Source organism: Engystomops pustulosus, chromosome 5 (genome assembly GCF_040894005.1).
Source record: "Engystomops pustulosus chromosome 5, aEngPut4.maternal, whole genome shotgun sequence".
In the NCBI taxonomy this organism is placed as follows: Eukaryota; Metazoa; Chordata; class Amphibia; order Anura; family Leptodactylidae; genus Engystomops; species Engystomops pustulosus.
Genome location: NC_092415.1, coordinates 52,181,875 through 52,195,916, shown reverse-complemented (window position 1 = coordinate 52,195,916; position 14,042 = coordinate 52,181,875). Strand labels below are relative to the sequence as shown.

General features: G+C 40.5%; 1 protein-coding gene across 3 annotated transcripts in view; it reads left to right on the top strand.

Annotated features, from left to right (window-relative positions):
- Positions 1-14,042, top strand: part of SPIDR (scaffold protein involved in DNA repair) — a 259,050-nt gene that overhangs the window by 225,856 nt on the left and 19,152 nt on the right. For all 3 annotated transcript variants that reach the window (XM_072151951.1, XM_072151952.1, XM_072151950.1), the window contains 2 exons: positions 312-399; positions 11,401-11,544. In XM_072151951.1, the coding sequence (XP_072008052.1) occupies positions 312-399; positions 11,401-11,544 (232 nt within the window). The remainder of the gene's footprint in view (positions 1-311; positions 400-11,400; positions 11,545-14,042) is intronic.

Here is a 14,042-nt window from a genome sequence, read left to right as displayed (position 1 = left end):
TCTCATTTTGGATTGATTCCACATTATGTTTCATAGCAGGAAATAATCATTTCATTGTTATACACTCTTCTGCTTAAAGAAAGTGAACACTGGTGCTTAGAAGTCATTTTTCTCCTCATTATCCAGAGTAAATGGACACATACGTTTCATTTTCATCTTCTGATTCTGTTAGCAACTAACATTAACCTTATTTATTTTATACTTGTAGGAAATGTGGAATTAGGGGCATATCTTGTATACTCTATGGTACATTGTAAGTAAAGCTTAACATGAATGATCAATTTGTGGTTAATGTGTGGAATTATTTGCAGGGCTCCAGGGCTTTTCAGTCTTATTGATAGTTTGTGGCCCCCATTGGCACCCATAAAAATTCACGGTCAGAGTCAAGAACCAGCACAGGTAAAGAAAAATAAAACTTGAGAATGATTACTTTTTATTTTCACTACAGGTAAGTGTTTTCGTATAAAAATTGCTAAAGGTCGTCATACACCTTTATATAGCCTTAAGCTGAATAACAGCAACTCCACCCACCCTCACCTTAGGGTAACCCCGACAGCCCTATATATTATTCAACCAGCCCTACAGACCGATGTGTTTGGCCACCTTCATTTATGGAAATGTTTAATTCTCAAACTCGTATACATAACTAGACAAAGCTACAATTATTCCATATACAGGCGGTCCCCTACTTAAGTACACCCGACATACAGACGACCCCTAGTTAAAGACGGACCCTTCTGCCCACTGTGACCTCTGGTGAAGCCCTCTATATGCTTTACTATAATCCTATATTTGGTATCACTGCGTCCGTATTAAACTATACAATAAATCTAAATCAATATTGAACCCGCTCGGTGAACGAAGTAAAAAAAAAACCATACGAAAAACACCATCACAAAAATGTTCTAAAAAAAGTTATGCGCTTTAATATGATACGACTGAAAAGAACAAGTCTTTACGCAAAAAATAAGCCCTCAACCAGATCTGGAAAATACAGAAGTTATGGCCCTGAAAAGTTGTCGAATAGTACAAACAATGTGATTTTCTAAAATATTGGTTTTGCTCAGTAAAATTGAACAAAGATAAGAAAAACTATATAAATGAGGTATCACTGTAATCGTAGTGAACCAGAGACTAAAGATCTTGTGAAATCAGCTCACTCCGTTCAAACAATCCACATGGTCTTGACTCTGGACACTCCAGCACGGACAACCTTGGCCACAGGTGCATGCAACGATGAAGTGAGAAGAAAACTTTTTCCAGCTGGACATCAGAAGTCAGTTTTTGGGTAAAATATAGCAACATTTATTTGGAATCCATTAAAAATGACACAAATAGTGCATGACACAGCATAAGGAGTAAAAAATAGCGTCAAAGCTTACGCGTTTTGGTAATTATACCTTATTCATAGGTTCAGAAGCTATGAATAAGGTATAATAACCGAAACGTGTAAGCTTTGACGCTATTTTTTACTCCTTATGCTGTGTCATGCACTATTTGTGTCATTTTTAATGGATTCCAAATAAATGTTGCTATATTTTACCCAAAAACTGACTTCTGATGTCCAGCTGGAAAAAGTTTTCTTCTCACTTCATCAGAGACTAAAGATACAGGCGGTCCCCTACTTAAGGACACCCGACTTACAGACAACCCATAGTTACAGACAGACTTCTCTGACCTCTGGTGAAGCTTTCTGGATGCTTTACTATAGTCCCAGGCTGCAATAATCAGCTGTAAGGTGTCTGTAATGAAGTTTTATTGATAAACCTTGGTCTCATTACAACAAAAAATGTTTAAACTCCAAATGTCACTGAGGCCAAATTTTTTTTTGTCTGGATCTACAATAATAAAATATACAGTTTCGACTTGCATACAAATTCAACTTAAGAACAAACCTCCAGACCCTATCTTGTAAGTAACCCGGGGACTGCCTGTATAATATTAGTTTTACATTATGATCAGCAGGGTGGAAAAAAGTGCTAAAAATCCAAAATAAAAATTTATGATTTTGTTTGTGTTTCTCACCTAGCAAATAATAAGCCCTCATATGTTCACATTACCAAAAAAATTTAAATTTTATAGCCTGTACATTGTGATAATATAAATCTGCTACACTCGGGAGAAATTGGGCATCAAACTTTGCAGAGCGTTTCATCATTTTATTCATTATGAAACTGTCAGTTTGGGCCTAAATTAATGTTTTTTCCCCAAAATTTCTAATGTTTCTAAAACACAGGTTCATATTGTTTAAACCCATGTGAAACACTTAAAGGGTTAATAGACTTAATAGAAGTTGTTTTACATACGTTGAGGGGTGAAGTTTCTATAGTGGGGTAATTTATGGGGTTTTACTATTACTTAGGCCTTACAAAGTCACTTGGAAGCTGAGTTGTCACTCAAAATGTGTGTTTTGGCGATTTTCATGAAAATGAGAAAAATTGCACCTAAACTTCTGCACCTCATAACATCCTAGAAAAGTGAGAGGACGCATAAGATATCATCTCAACATAAAGCAGACATTCCGGAAATGTTAATTATCAAGCTTTTTGGGTAGTTTTATTTCCTCTCTGGACAGCGAAACATTCAAAACTTTGAAAATGAAGAAATTTTACAAACTTTTGCTAAATTTAAACATTTTTTTCCGAACGAAACGCAAAACTTATCACTTAAATTTTACAACTAACCTGAAGTACAAGGCGCCACGAGAAAACAGTCTAAAAATAGCCTGGATATGTTAAAGTGTTCAGAAGTTATAACCAATTATCGTGTTACATGTCAGATTTGAAAAATCGAGTCTGGTCATTGAGCTGAAAACTAGTGTCGGTGATAAGGGGTTAAGGATGGTTCATTAGTTTGATATCCCCATTAAGTCTCTCTTCCCCTGTGAGGTGCCTAGCTGTCAGATAACAACTAACAAAAATGGTAATAGAGATAACAGCTGCTGCTGAGTTGTACCCTACTGTAATAGTAAGTACTGCTTTACCTTGGTACAGAGAGAAATATTAAGAGAATTTAACCAGCTAAATCAGGTCACCATGGGAGGAAGATTAAGTAAAGGAAACACCTTGACATTTATGTGCATATTTCACATAAAACACCCAGGGGAATTGAGCTCCGTAACAACTTTATAAAGACCTCTGATTGTTGTGTGAGAAACAATAAATGCTGTGTTAACTGGTATAGAATTTATTAACCTTAACAAGGAAGTTTATTTTCTGTGGGGCTCTTTCCAGTGCATAGTAACACCTATATACCTTAATGTATGCAAGCTGTGTGACGCATGACAGTGATTTATGGAAAAACTGTCATTAAAACTTATAGAGACCTATAGAATTAATAAGCCCTTCGCAAAATATGACATTGGCATAGATGGATACTGTACACTGAATTGTAAGACCACTGGCTGCAGCAGGAACCCGTCTACATTAGGAAAAAAAAAATTACACCTCAAAGCTTCTCTCTACACTTACTCTGCCAAATGTCTTTTAAAATGCTTTAGGGCAGGTGTGCATATCTGCTTTAAATAGGACCTGTCACCCAATTTATCAAACGCCGCAGTGTTAGAGTGATAGCGTTACCGGAAACCTCCGGTAATGCTATCAAACACTGCGGCGGGGTACAATGTAATTGTCGGACAGCTCGCAAAGCTGTCTGACGTATTCATGAGGGGGCGGGTTGGGTCGTGGCTAGGGGTGGTCAAGCACTAGGAGCTGCTTACTTTAGTAAGCAGCTCCTAGTGCTGAAAATTTAGGTGACAGGTCCTCTTTAAGGTTCGAGGGCTGCTGTGTCACACTGCTCAACTTTAAGTGGGCACACTAGAAACCAGCACCCTAGATGCATCAGCAACCATAGTACAGCACAAAATGCTGAGCATACAGTGACAATGGAGACCCCAGAGCAGACAACGAAAATAAAGGAGAGACCCTCCAATAGACTGTAATATTAATGGAGACACCCAGAGCATACTAATAATACTTGAATCCTCAGAGTTGCCTAATAATACAAGAGACACCCATTACAGGCAAATAATACTGGAAATCCCACAGAAGACATATAATACTAGAGACCCCAAAGCAGCTATTAATAATGGAGGCTCAAATGGACCCGATAAATACTGGAGACCCCCTATAGCTGTACTCCCACCTCCCCAGAGCCATCAAATACTAGAGTGGAGACAAATCATAGTGGAGACCCCAGAGCAGGCAAATAATATCGGAGACCCCAGAGCAGGCAAATAATATCGGAGACCCCAGAGCAGGCAAATAATATCGGAGTCCCCAGAGCAGGCAAATAATTGTGGAGACCCCAGAGCATGCAAATAGACCCCAGAGCAGACTTAGACTACTGGAGACCCACAGAGCATAGTAATAGACCTGTAGACCCCAGAGCACACATATTCTGGAGTCCTCATGGCAGTAGGTACTGTACCCACAGAATCTTCCAGCACAGACAAGAGCATCAGGGGATGAATTAGGCTGCAGCAGGTAATTTTCCTTTTTCCTTTAAAACTGTAAAAATATATTCCTTCCCAGAAATATGTAAGCACTTGCATAGAATATGGTATATTGCACCAGCAGATTCTTTAAGCGTGCTGTACCATGTTCCCCTACCTAATATATCCTACCTTTCCCTTTCTTTAGATCATTGCTTTTATGATCGTGTACAGAAACCTCGAAGAGAATATAACATTCATTTCTTTGAAATCTACTTAACATGGGAAAATGGGGACTTTCCACAAACCCGATTGTTAACTGAGCCATTTTGTTAAAAGATATAGACATATGTAATCCTGCTAATATATATTAACATCTTTTTGTACATGTATCTACAAATAATATCGTTTTACAAGTACAACTCCTACACACAGTTCTGATAGTCAATAAGGAAGTTTATTCATACTTTCCATAAACATGGATGATTGGATTGCTCAACCATTTATGTTTTGCCCATGCATACAGAAGGATCGTCAAGAAAGATAGAATTAGAGGGGGAAAATATCCAGTAATACAGGCAGGTATTAATAGGATGTATAAAGTATGGCATCTGATAGGAGCAATTTGCAAAGCTGCATATTCTTGTGCTGCACCTCTTTTTGCATATTAACCTTTTACATGAAATTGTCTCATGAAATTCACAATTCATCAATGCCATTTTTTCCTGTGTGGTTTTTATAGATTTGGGTTAGATTCACACGGACATGTGCGGGCAGGCATACATCCGGCGTGCTGGAGAGGACAAGGGGGACCCCTCCTCTCTCCATAGAGATGCAGACACGGCTGTGCACACGGGGAAAGATGAGACATGTTCTATCTTTTCGCTGTTTACGGAGGGGTACGGTGCCACACGTGTGCGGTCATGTGAATATAGCCTAAATATGTAATAAACCTGTGCGACCAATAATTACAGCAAGATTGTAGTAAAAGACATAAAAGCTTTTCCGTTTTTGACCATGTAGCTTGCTTGCCTGTGTGAATACACTCCTAAGCAGTCCACCAGCATTACAACTTTAGGCTACCTGCACATGAGTGTGTGCATTCAAAGGCTGCAAACAATGGACCACGGTATATTATCGGCCTGTAAGGTCCACTCATGCCAATAACAGTAGAAAAGACTGCATTCGGCTCACACACAGGGCCATGGGAATCACAGCAGAGGGTGTGAGCTCATTGAAATGGATTTGTCCTTGTGCTCGCCAATTGAAAGAATTGGAGCTTTATCATAAGCCGGCGCTCCTGCGCCAGTGTATGATAGCAGTCATGACCCCCTTTGTCGCACCAGATACATCAAGAGGCGTAGGCCTATTTACCAACTATGGACTTGGCCAAAAAGACAGGCGCGAGCAAGGCAGCTACAAACATAGCTCAGGAATTTGGGCCCATTTCTCCTGACAGAACCGGTGTGTTCTGTCAGGAGAAATGGGCCCAAATTCCTATCAACTACTGTGGGAGGTTATCCAAAACATTTGGCTCAAAGCATACAGTTTAACCCCTAAACACATATCGACATAATAGTATGTCCATGTGTGAAGCTACTTCCCGCAACCAGACATACCAATACGTCCGGCTTCTGTCACCAGCTGACACTCCGCTCTAACATCTGGTGTGTAAAGGTCTTCCCATTAGGGATCGGACCCCCCTGATGCCACTTAAGGGGAATCCGACCCTCTTCAGGGCAGCCCCAAAATCCGCCGAGTGTCACAGGGCTGCCCCATCAGTCCAGCAGCTACACCACTTCCGGGTCTGACATTAGTATTGCAGTATAGTGTCTTGGACTTGAACCAGCGATCAGAGTACCTCTGGTTTAAGTCAAAGTGTATATAAAGTAAAAAAAAAGAGAAAAACCTTTAATGAAATAAAGTTAAAGTCTCTAAAATCACACATAAACATGTAATAAAGTATATAAAACACAAATACACAAAACATTATTCAGCCTTTTTGACAAATTTTCATTTTTTTCATAACTAAACACAAAAAATATATCATATATAATTTTTTAACTAATTTGAAGCACAATGTGTAATGAGAAAACAGTCTCAAAATCCCCTAGATATGTTAAAGCGTTCCAAAGTACTGCCACCCCCATTTTGTCAAATAGAAATTTGCTAACTTGTTCCCAGCAGGGTGGGCTCCAGGTTTCAGTAGGCCGCTGGGTGACAGAGCCTCAGTGAACTCACGTGGCGGCATAAAAAATTTAAAAACTAAAACAACCTCCTGTTCCTTAAAATATTCCCTAGTACCGTATATACTCGAGTATAAGCCGACCCAAGTATAAGCCGAGGCCCCTAATTTTACCACAATAACCTGGTAAAACCTATATATTTTTTTACTCGAGTATAAGCCGAGTTTGGCTTTTCAGCACATTTTTTTGTGCTGAAAAACTAGGCTTATACTCGAGTATATAAGGTATATCATACCAAACAGCCCCGTCATGGTTATTTTATAAAAAATCCCCCCTCGTCTCCTATTGATTCTTTATGTGCAAGCTTATGTGGGGCCCCCAGCAGCCCTAGGCCCCGGCACTTGCCTGGGTATGCCCAGTACTGGCCCTGGTTCTGAGAACCCCTTAACCACAGGGCAGGACCATAGTAAATGAAGTTAAGTACCCGAGGTCTGAGAGCACTTAGGGCAGAGGTCTGGGAAACCAAGGCGGTATTAACCAACTCTGGTAGTGGTTACATTTGCTTGATGGAGTATGTAAACCTGTCTCCTAGATTGGATCTGTACATGTTTAGCCAGCATTGGATTTCATGTCTTTGTATATGGCAGCCTGAATGTATCTATTTTATATTTATAAAGGCAGAACTGGCTTGTAGTGGCAGCAGCAGGCATATCCAGCCTTCAGAATTGTTTTCATCCAAAGTGGTTCTGTGTGACAGGTTATATATCAGGGTATACATAAATTATGACTGCTTTTATTGTACCATATTTATATAAAAGCGCTGAGTTTTAATGGTAAGGGCAATAAACATACTTGGCATGTTGATCAGATGAAGTAGGAATTGCAGATATCCCTTGGAATGTGATCATCTTGGCAGGAACTTCATGTTTTCCAACCTGTTGAATTAAATTATGACTGTATGGAGCAGTATGCCCTAGTTACTGGTTATTTTACTGAAAACAGAGCTAAATCTTGCTAAGACATTTGAGCATTTTAAGGATGAACACATATTTTTGTGCTTTAAGAATTTCTCATGCAAAGAAAAAAAATATTAATGGCCAAGCAGCTGTTTCCATTAATCCAGAGTAATTGAATGTACCAGACTTTAATGAACTCCCAGTTGTTTGTACCAAGTATAGAGGTCCATGTGAAGATGATGCCATTCCAAGCATATCCCAAAAACCAGTGTGTTAATGATATAACCACAGCAATATAACAGTGTGACTATTTCACCAGTCTTTCTTTCCTATGTATTTTCCTTTGCTCTGATCACTGTTTGATTGTTGAAAACCTTGTACTTTTGAGCTCCACCAACGCTGAGATAACACATTGTAAACTCATTGTGCTTATCAGCATCTATGTTAATGCAAAGTACACACATCTAGAAGAACCAAGAGCTTATCATTAGCCCAGGCTTCTAGACGAGAGTAGACCGGTTCACAATACATTAAGGTTACCTTTTTCAAATGTAAATCTTGTTCAAATATCCACAATTAATCTGCATAAGTGAATTATTATAACTATATCCTAATTAAATTATTTTTTTTTTCCATTGCCCTAAATCTTTCATCGAGTCTTTCCACACCACCAGGAGACCTCTAAATCCAATTACCAGCTTTATACAGACCAGTGGTTCCTTCCATTTCATTGTAGGATTTTCCTTGCCTAAAATTTATATAACTGAATATATTACAGACTGTAGTAAAAAAAAAGAATTGTGCATGTGACTCATTTCCTCATCATTTTGAGCTGTCAATGATCGTATCTTTTCCAATTATTAGGATTAGGCCATAGGGATCAGGATTGTGACATTCTTAGTCTGCATTCTAATGGCCATACAGCTTATTGGAGAACCTATGTTTTCCAGAATTCATGCAGCTACCTACCAATCTACCTACCAGTCTTTGTCAAGCCATGATAAACTGTCATTCCTCTTCCTGTGTCCTAACCCTAAGGCTTCTTGTACATGAATAAGGGAAAAAGCGGCCTAGAATAACAGACGATATTGTCCGTTTCATCGGTCGAGCAGTCCTTTAAAAATGACGGCGGGTACTGATCCATTAAAAGGTATTACATTTATGGCAAACGTGTGATGTCCAGGCCTATTTGTGTCCTGCCGACCTTAAAGCGGTATTCCCACAAAGACAAGTTTCTTAAATATACTCAGGATAACAAAAACACATTCTCTAATTCACTGTTATGAACAATAATATAGCATTTTACAAATATAATTCTTCTCTTCCTTTAGTTTCTTGTTTTATTTAAAAAAAAAAAAGGTTTTAAAAATTATGCAAATGAGCCTGAAGGGCTCTAGGCTAAATAGATGTCAATGGAGCCCGGAGCCCCTCAGGCTCAATTGCACATTTTTTTTGAACCGTCTTTCATAAAGAAAAGGGCTACCACCAGGATGAAGAATTATAAACCAAGCACACTAAAATACTGCTGTGTGCCCCCTCTGTAAGGTTCTGGTATTCTTTTAGCTTCTTAAGCTTGTGTTTTTATGAAAAAAGGATTTAAAATTATCCAAACGAGTCTGAGGGGTTCCAAGCTCCATTGACATCTATTGAGCCTGGAGCCCCTCGGCTCATTTGCATAATCTTTTTTTTTCATAAAAACAAGAGCATAAGCAGCTAAAGAAGAGCAGATCCTGTCAGAGGGGGCACACACTAGCATTCAAGTATGCTTTGTTTACAAATCCTTCATCCTGGTGGTAGATGTCCTTTAACCCCTTAAGGACCCAGCCATTTTACAGCTTAAGGCTCAGTCCCATTTTTTTGATTCTGACCTGCGTCTCTTTATATGGTTATAACTTTTGAACACTGTTACTTATCAAAGCGATTCTGAGATTGTTTTTTCCCCACATGTTGTACTTCATTTTAGTGGTAAATTTTGGCTGATAAGTTTTGCGTTTATTTACAAAAAAAAGAAAAAAATGATAAATTTTTATAAAAATTAGCCATTTTCGAAATTCAAAATCACCGCGTTTTCAGGCAGATCGATTTACCACCTAAATAACTTGCCGAATAACATTTCCCATTTGTCTACTTTACATTTTCATAATTTTTGAAATGTTTGGATAATTTATTTTGATGTCACGCGCCTACAAATCGAATAGCGATTTTCCGTATTTTCAGAATTGACTGTTTTGGGAATTTAGCATTAAAACCCCCCTATATAACCAGCCCATTTTCAAATCTGCACCCCTCAAACTATCAGAAACAGCTTTTACAAAGATTGTTAACCCCTTGAGATCTTCATAGTAATTGAATCAAAATGGCGGTGAAATTTAGAATGGTCAAATTTTGTCGGTTATACGTTCATTTAGCCCTAAAATTTACACATTTCCAAAAGATAAAATTAGAAAACCCACCATAAAATTTGTTCTACAATTTCTCCTGAGTGCAGCGACCCCCCCACATGCGCAGAAGGGAAGGAGCACCCTGCAGCTGCCAGGATTTTAGTTTTCTCGTTGCCCACTTTTGAAGGCTATAAAATTTTCGCTTTTCCGTTATTTGGGCCATGTGATGGCATTTTTTTTGCGGGACGAGATGCTTTTTCCAGTGTTACCATTTTGGGGTTGGTATCACCTATTGTTGAAAATTTAGGAACTTTTTTTGAGGTCATGAGTAGAAAAGCATCAATTCTGTACTGGATTTTTTACTTTTTTTTTTCTTCGTGTTCACCGTATATCCTAATAATCCTGTTATCTTTATTCTATGGGTCGATACGATTACGGGGATACAAGACATGAATATTTTTTCTTATGTTTTACTAAATTTGCCAAATAAAACCCTAATGTGGGGAAAAATCTATCATTTTTGCATCGCCGTCTTCCAAGTGGCATAACATTGTTACGTTTTTGGCTACAGAGCTGGTTGATGGCTTGCTTTTTTGCGGGACATGTTGTTCTTTGCAACAGTATCATTCTGGAGTACATATGTTTTGTTGATCACTTTTTATTGCATTTTTAGTGTGATATAATAGGTAAAAATCATAATTTTTGGCGGGTTTTTTACGGCGTTCATCATATGGGTTCAATAGTTATTTAGTTTTATTCTATGGATTGTTACGGACGCGGTGATACTATATATGTGGGGTTTGTGTTATGATTTAGACTTTTTTGAGCGTTATATGTCTCTTTATATGTTTTGGGGCTTATGGGCATTTTTAGTGATTCATAAAGTTATTTTTTATTGAAAAACATTTTTTTTTTTACATTTTTTTACTTGATCCACCATGGGATATGAACATGTGATCAGATGATTGCTTGTTCATGATAATACTCTGCAATACTGATGTATTGCAGGGTATTAGTAGTGCCAGCCTATGCAGATGCATAGGCTGACACTTTGCCTTTAAGATGACGTCACAGACGCCATCTTAAAGGCACTGCCTTCAGGCTTCCCTGGGGTCCCGATCGGACCCAGAGGTGCCATAGCAGAGATCGCCCCCCCCCGAATTACCGTTGAAATCCCGCGGCTAACGATGCCTGTTCGGCTGCTGTGCAGCGCTGAACCGGTATCGTCTCTGCGCAGTAGCTGTACTGCGCTGAGCGCTATTCGCGGGACTCAGCGCAGTACAGCTACGGCGCAGAGCGCTAAGGGGTTAAGGATTGGACATACTGTAGTCCAATCCTTCTTATGATGTAGAACGGTTTGCTCTCATTCATAAACATAAACTTGTTTAATGTATGTGGCCATTACACATCACACAAGATTATTAATGCCTTGACAATTTCTCCAGGTACCAGACAACCTTCCGGCTCCCAGCTTCTGCTATGTTCTTGCTATCCATCATGAAAAAGGAGGTGATAATATAATGCAGGGAAATGCCATCACAGATCTATACCTGCCACCTGTAACTCACAGTCTTGAAGAAGTCCTGCAGGTAATTCTCCAATGATTAATCGTCATACACGGGACAGATCAAGATTGCTATAGACTTGGGCAGAATGAATATTATAGCACCTACAAGTGAGGAATTCACTTCCTGCATCTGGTACTAGTATCAAGCTTCTTGGGCAATTTCTGCCTACATTCAGTATATGGTTTTCAGGACCTTTGGACCTTCAATTGGTCCTTCTCAGTATAAAATTTAGTGGGTGGTTTGGGTGGCGATGTGCCCCCTTGGGTCCTGGGATGTTCACACGACTAGGGCTCCCACAGCGTCTAAACTAGGGTTCAGGAACCTTTTTGGCTGAGAGAGCCATGAACGCCACATATTTTAAAATGTTATTCCATAAGAGCTGTACCATATGCACATGCCCCTCAGTAGAAAAGCAGTCCCAGTGTCACAGGTGCCCCTGTGATCTAAGTCTCGGATCGCAGGCAAACCCGTGCCTCTCTCTGTGGCGGCGCCCATTTCCAAGCTCACTTAACTCACCACTTTCCGGCTCTCGTCCCGGATGGCCAGCGCATGTGCTGGCACTTGCAGATTTAAAGGGCCAGTGCACTGCTGATTGGCCCTGCCCACTTCCTGGGTTCATATAAAGACCAGCAGCTCCTAGCATTCCCCGCCGGATCTTAGTGCTTCATGCTTATGAGGAAGATTTCCACAGTGTTTCCTTCCCAAGTGTTGACCTCCTGTTGTGACTCCAGACCTGTTCCTGATTCTGCTCCTTCACTGCCAGACCTGATCTCATGCACCATCCCCATTCTCGCATTATTACCGCTTTCCTTGACCGTCTGCCTGTTCCTGACCACGAGGCTGCCAAGTGATCCTGTACCTTGACCATGGCTGCCACCATGGAGAATTCGAGCCTGTGGAACGACCTGGTGGCACCTTACTGCAGCAAGACCCTCTTACTTTTCCGCGGGCTCTGGTGAAGACTGGGTGCCACTTAGATTCCGGTCCCAGGTGTCTGCTTACTTCATTGTCCGCAGTGGTCCAGGGGGTTCACTACTCCAAATCCTCACACCCACCACATGCCTCCCAGTAGTAGACTCCGCACATACCCCCAGTAGATAGGTAGCCACAGCACATGCCCCCAAGTAGAAAGGTAGCCACAGCACATACCCCCAGTAGATGGGTAGCCACAGCACATGCCCCCAAGTAGATAGGTAGCCATAGCACATGTCTCCCAGTACATAGGTAGCCACAGCACATGCCCCCAAGTATATAGGTAGCCATAGCACATGTCTCCCAGTATATAGGTAGCCACAGCACATACTCCCAGTAGATAGGTTGCCAGAGCACATGGCCCCAAGTAGATAGGTAGCCACAGCACATGCCCCCCAGTAGATAGGTAGTCACAGCAAAAAAAAAAGAATATTCACTTACCAGTGCTCCCTGCAGCCAGCTCCTCATTGCTCCCACGCTCTTCTCTTTGACCCAGACTTAGACGATGGTGGCGATGGCACCTGGGTCGTACAAAGGCCGTAAGCATCAGTAACATCGCTGCCTGTGTCCAGTGATCAGTCTAAGACGCACACAGCAGCCATCACTATTTATTAAAGATCTGTCTAAGATACAGATGCAGCCAACAAAAGAGCCACATCTGGCTCCCGAGCCATAGGTTCCCTACCCTTGTTCTAAACCAATATGTGCCCGGAAGTTAGGACATAAGTACTTCCCTATATACTCTATATCCCAGACATTGTAGCTGAGCTACCCTTCATACTGTAAATACTTGCATATGAGCCAAGGCTCCTAATTTTACCACAAAAAAAAAAAAAAGTGACTTGAGTATTAGTCCTAGGGTAGGAAATGCAGCTGCTGCGCTAATAAAATGTCCAGCAGCAGCCGCACCTCATTAGTGGAATGTCCACAGCAGATGCCCCGTTTAAAGAAATATCCACAGGAGATGCCCCCATTAATGAAATGTCCACAAGAGATGCCCTCTTTAAAGAAATATCCACAGGAGATGCCCTCTTTAAAGAAATGTCCACATCTGATGCCCCCCTTTAAATGTCTACAGCAGGGCCCCCCTCAACAGAATGTCCACAGCCCCTCCTACATTATTACTGAAATGTCCACATTAGGGGCCGCTTGAAAAAAAACAAAACCCGGCCCCGTCGAGGCTGTCCGGGCCGGAAGGAGAAGACAGATCCACAGGACTGGGGAGAAAAAGCCAAAGGTGAGGGTTTATTTTTTTTAAAGACTGATGGCTGATCTTCATATGGGGCCCGGATCCTCACACCGCCTATATGAGGATCCGCCATTGCTGAACCGCCTATATTATAATCAACTACTGGTCACAAGTAGATGAATGTACCCGTTTTACTGTATAATTCCACTAATGAATATAAAAATGACAAAGTAGATTGTATTATTATTCCAATGATCTTGAGTTTACTGTAGACCAAGGAAGAAGAGCAACAACGCATGTACAGTACAGACATATCTTATCTGGCATACATATTGAGAAATAGTTAATCAGTCAATAC